The 5,961-nt window shown below is 32.3% G+C and overlaps 1 protein-coding gene across 1 annotated transcript in view; it reads right to left on the reverse strand.

Moving 5' to 3' along the window:
* Positions 1 to 1,854, reverse strand: part of LOC105621009 (Golgi reassembly-stacking protein 2) — a 7,790-nt gene extending 5,936 nt beyond the window's left edge. Inside the window, exons 1-5 of the mRNA XM_012202486.1 lie at positions 1,792 to 1,854; positions 1,029 to 1,109; positions 710 to 913; positions 414 to 631; positions 226 to 310 (exon numbers count right to left, since the gene is read on the reverse strand). Of these exons, the coding sequence (XP_012057876.1) occupies positions 226 to 310; positions 414 to 631; positions 710 to 913; positions 1,029 to 1,109; positions 1,792 to 1,854 (651 nt within the window). The remainder of the gene's footprint in view (positions 1 to 225; positions 311 to 413; positions 632 to 709; positions 914 to 1,028; positions 1,110 to 1,791) is intronic.
* Between the last annotated feature and the right edge of the window lie 4,107 nt (positions 1,855 to 5,961).

The following is a 5,961-nucleotide window of genomic DNA, read 5'->3' on the forward strand; positions in this document are numbered from 1 at the left end:
GTGTGTGTGTGTGCGTGTGTGTGTGTGTGTGTGTGTGTGTGTGTGTGTGTGTGTGTGCGCGCGCGCGCGCGCGCGCGCGCGCGATTAAATACAAGTGTAATAATATAGTGTAGCAGTTTCTGAATTTATGAAACTACTATCTATCATAATGCTGTTAATCATACATACATTTTTTTAGATTATTCAAATATTGATACAAAAACATTATATAATGCAACTTTTTACCACATATGAATTAGTAGATTTCTGCTCTGGTACGCTTCTGACTGGTATTCTGTGTAAATATCCATATCCAATTCCACATCCCAAACTATTAAATACATCCATAAGAATTTAATATCTATACTCTCATTATCTAAATCTCATTATCTAATATCTCAATTATTGGATCTACTATATGAGAAACTATGTACCTTCCTTCTCCACCCCAAGTATTATTAGGTGTGATAGTCACTTCTCTACAGGAATCATTTTTAGTATTATATACATACAATTTGAGAGGTCGCGATTCGTGCGCCTCTATTAAAGTAAATAAATCCTCACTTTCATGGAGAATGGAGTCTGCTCCGATAATATAATCAGTGAATGGCCGTAAACCGGCTAGTTCAGCAGGAGATGATGGATGTACTTCCTGCAAATATCAATATGTTTTCACTATAATTTGCTATACAGAATTAATTTGAGGTTTATATATGAACTTCACACTCACAAGTACATGCCAAACATTTTCATTAGCGCCTTCAAATGAACAGAAACGTATACTGACACCCAATAAACCTTGTCCACCCCATGTCATACTCGGCACAATATTTGTCCGCCTTACAGACTGTGTTTTACTACTATACACTGTGATTGTTAATTCCTTATTTACACCAACCTTTAGAAGTTCCTTCAAAGTATCATTATCTTGATCCTAAAAAGAATATATATGTAGCTTTTTTAAATAGGAATGTAACATAATTATTGTAATTATATAAAATATATATCTTTATTGACTTTATTACAGCAGAAACTACAAGTAAACATACCAGACGAGTATTGCCAATTGCCACTATAAAATCAAAGAATGCTTCTAGTCCTGCTTGCTGCCCAGGAGAACCTTCTTGAACCTGTCAAAAAAGACACAGAACATTTGTCAATATTATAATTTTTGTGTATATTGAAGATATATTTTTAATATGTATTTAGTATAAAGATTTGTTTTCTTACTATATCCTTTACATTAGCAATTAATAAATTACATACTAATGAGATCAATTATAATAAGCTTATAATTAGAATATAATGTAAGCCATGAGATATACAAGTCATATTTATATTTATTTTTAGATTTCTTATTAATTTTTTTATAACAAGGATAGATAAAATACAATTTAATATTAAATTATTCAATTCTAAAAAAATGGGTTTATTTTGATAAACTAATAATTTTAGATTTAAAAAAATACCTAAATAAAAACATGATTAAATGTTACATCTTATATTTTCTTTTTGCTTTTAAATGTTCACGAAATCATTGAAAAATTATTTAAATAAATCTAGAATATCTTTTGCAAGGTAAAATAATAAAGTCAAGCAATGACAAATCACGAATGACATTCCTCATAGTCAATATGTTAAATTTTGTGAATTGGGTCACAGAGAACAACTTAATTTTTTTATAAAAACGTAAGTGCTATTCAAATATATCTTCCAAAAAGTTTTATTATTGTTCTCTGCAGTCTTTGTAGGAAAACAATTTTATAAAAGTGAACAATACTTTGGGTGATTACTCTTGACAGGTCATCTTACCCTCAATACATGGTAACCTTCTGTACCGCCTCCCGGTATCTCCACGCTTTGAGAAGATCCCATATCTATCGAAAAAGCTTCTTAGGTCACTCGAGATGAACAAGTAAAAGACATTAAAACAATTGTCGAAAGTGTGATTTTACGAAAGACTCAAATAGCAAAAATACGTGGCACGACTGTCGTAACACAAACCAAGTGACGAAGTCACGACGGCCATACAGCCTGCAGGGATGCGTTCCAAAACGTAACTACAACCATGGTGGAAGTAACAAGATATACTATTGCGCAGGCATTTTTGCTGGCCAATGAAAAATGACTAAACTCAGCCATCTTGAACTTTTCAAATGTATATGAGACACTAGATATATAGTATAGTGGAAGGGATAACATAGGCTGCGATCGTTTTCAGTTCTTCTATTCTTATTTTATGAATAAAAACAGAATGATGATTACAAACGCTTAAAGCGCGAGCGTCCAAATCGACCGCCATAGTGTGCTCAAGACACCTATCATGGAACAAGATCGAAATGGATTTTTCGGAATTATTTACTCCCTAGATTTTCATTATAGATTTGTTCGCGTCGCATACTCCAACATGATCCAATGTGCTCCTATCATAGCTCCTACTCATTCCAATACACTCGTTATAGTGGGAATTATGGCAGGAGCATGTTGGAGCATGTTGAAGTATGTGACGCGAACAAACCTTGTTTTCTAGGGAAAATAGAATAATTCCGATCGAAATTTATTCCGACATTTTCCATGATAGGTACCCAGTTTGCAAGCGTCTTTCTCTAAATTTTTGCTGTCTCTGGCTTAGTTTCCACCGAAGATTTAATCCAAATGTAAGAACCAATAATGTAACCAATCAACTACAATCGAATATTCCCTGTTACAATAAAGCACTATAAACGTGAGTATTCGCATATCCGCCATTTTTACTCCTTCCTCCATTCTTTGCTCTTCCCATTCCGCTGAGCTGAGAAGGTTATGATCGTTACGTTGTTATAGGTTGTAGCTTCTAAGCTGTTGGAAACCTTGTAACTTCGTATTTATGTATTTCCGCACTTCGAAATTTTATCATAAGACTAAGAGACGAAAAGAAGGATATAAAAAAACTGAAAACGAAGGCAAAAAAAATTTATAAATGCCTTGTTGCGGTAAATTGTATCAATAGATCAGAAAAAGGTTCGATTATTTAAATTTCTTACGGATAATATTCGTTGAGAACTTATTGTATTGCTGTAAAATAAATACATGACTTGTGAATAAACATTACTATATTTCCTCGCAGATGAGAAATTTCAATCCTTTTCTGCAAATTGACATACATATTTGGCACCTTATCTAGAAATAACCTGAACGTCAAACACTCTTCAGATCCTGCACTAATATTACGATAGATATTCAACTGATTTTAAGAGTAAAAATGAAATAAAAGGAGCTACAAATTTCAAGCAGCAAATCATAATCTGTAATGATTATAATCCGTCACAGCTCAGTGATGGAATGGGGACAGAGCAAGGAATGGGAAAAGGAATAAAAATGATGGACGCGAATACCGACGTTTTTAGTGCTTTAATTACAGTCGAACGAAAGGGAATATTGAACTGTAATTGATTGATTCTTACATTCTGATCCGGATTAAATCTTCGATGAAAATTAGGCCTTTGTCTATGAATGTCGCATAAGAAAGCGTTTATATTGATCGTTACAGACTCATGCATAATGCATAATGCATAGATCATAAAAGAATCATCTAATCAAAATTCTTCTTTTCCGTGAAATAGGAGAAAAGAAAAGATTTTAATTGATTGATTCGCTTATGCACTACATATTATGCGTTATGCAAAAGTTTGTGTCGCGACCCTAAATGAGAAGCATAGACTCTTAGGCCGGAATCAGATTATGCATTGAAGATTGAGATTAAAGATTAAAATTTCATTGGCTGTGTTCAGCAAACTCAATAGTTGAGTGAACGCTCACTATTATTAATGTATTCTTTTAAATCGTCCAATCAGATTTTAGATCTAGAAGAATACATCAATAAGCAGTGAGTGCTCACTTAAGTCTTGAACTTGCTGAACACAGCCATTGAGGACAAAAAAGTTTTGGCTTCTTTTGTTTTGATTGATCAAACTTTAATCTTTCAATCTTCAATCTCATTCTTCAATGCATAGTCTGATTCTGACCTTACATAACGCATGACCTTACATAAAACATGAGGCATAAGAAAATCAGAATCAATCAGAATCCTATATTTCATGGAAAGGAAAGAAATAAAGTACTTTGATTGGTTCATTTTCTTATGTATTATATTATGCAAAAATCTGTGCTCTCCGTCTAATCGCATACTGTATGCCGTAATCTGTAAGAATTAACTAATCATAGTCAAGTATTCCTCTCTCATTAGGCAATAAGAAGGAAATACTTGAAAGTGATTGGTCAATTTTTACAGATTACAGATTATATAAAACATACGGTTACAACCGATATAAACAATCCCTTATGTGACAGTCATAGACAGAGACGGCAGAAATTTAGAGAGAGACGCTTAGACATTATTTAAGAGTTTTAAAATTAAAACAGACTATAAATACCGCCCCACGTTTCACAGGCAGAGATTTAGAGAGAGATTTAGAAAGAGACGTTTGCAAACTGAGCATACCATGTTATCCCTTCCATCATGATATATATTCTGTACAAAAAGTATTTGTACAGAAAAAATATTTTTTAAAAAAACTTTATTTTTAAAAAGAAAATATTATTCAGTGAGAAATGAGTCATCAAATTGATGTCAAATTAATATAAATTCGATAATTTTAATATCAATTTGACGTTGATTCAAAATTTAATTGACGATCATTTCTTGTTGGATAATTAACAATTTATTCATAAAGAATAAAATAGACTGTATGTTTCTTAAAATTATATATACCAAAATCATGATATTAATTATACAAAATATATCCAAAAAATAAGAGAAAATTAAAAATTGAATTGTTTGAATGTTCAAAAAGTATTTGTATAGACGAAAAATTTAACTTCTAAAATCAAGAATACATGCGAATTTGTTTATATTAAAACAGAATGTATTCATTATATAAAATTATTAATTAATGTTTATTTTCTACAAATAAAGCTTTTCTTATAACAAATTTCCTTGTTCACACTAGGTATTCTCATTCATCTTGATTCCACTTAATTGGCCTACATCGAGGATTTGATCCGGCGGTGGGGGGAGGGGGGGTAAGAATGTAAGAAGCCAATCAGAACTCGCAGAAAGACAGAAGCAGACAAGCAGAATGTGTTGTCTACTACTACTGCGAGTTCCGATTGGCTTCCGCTTTTCCGAGGTGTGAACCCAGCCTTAGGGGCTTCGTACAATAAGAAGAACAGGGAACAGAGAATAGAGAATTAGGGGCTCCGCATAATAAAAGGAACAGGGAACAAAACAAAGAATAAGAATTTTAACCTATCAGAAATCATGTATTGTGGAATACATAGTTTTTGATAGGTTGAAATTCTTATTCTCTGTTCTCTATTTCTTTTATTATGCGGAGTCCCTAAATGTTATTGTATATATAATAATAAACGGAATTAACAAAAATCGATTGCCTGTTTCTGCAATGCTTGGTTCCAACTATACTGAAGAGTCCTGGATACAATGCAAGCGCACACTGGCTGTTTATATTTGTATTTTAGAAACATTATATAAATTTAAGTTTTTTGATTGCAATACTGGTGTACTTTGCGTTTTATTATCTATCTCGGTGCATTTCATATTAAGAGCACAATCCACACAACACAAGGACGTCTTTTGGACGTTCGATGTATGTCCTCAAATGTTCTGGTTATATCCTAACGTCCGAAGGACGTCTGAGGGCGTTCCGCTTTTTTTTAGCGTTGCAATAGGACGTCTATAAAACATCCGAAAGACATATTTGAGACTGAATTACAAAATTCAATATTATGTATGTTTAATATATTTCTGATATACATCATGAACATTTGAAATTCGAGCTTTGATATGTTCTTTACATTAAATAAAACATTTTGAAGATGTCCTGTGGATAAATATTTAGAGGACGTCTGTTGTATGTCTCCGGAATGTCTGCTATATTCCATATAAGTGTCGAATATTATCATTAATATCATTATTATTATTAT

This window comes from Atta cephalotes, assembly GCF_000143395.1.
Source record: "Atta cephalotes unplaced genomic scaffold scaffold00031, whole genome shotgun sequence".
Lineage (NCBI taxonomy): Eukaryota > Metazoa > Arthropoda > Insecta > Hymenoptera > Formicidae > Atta > Atta cephalotes.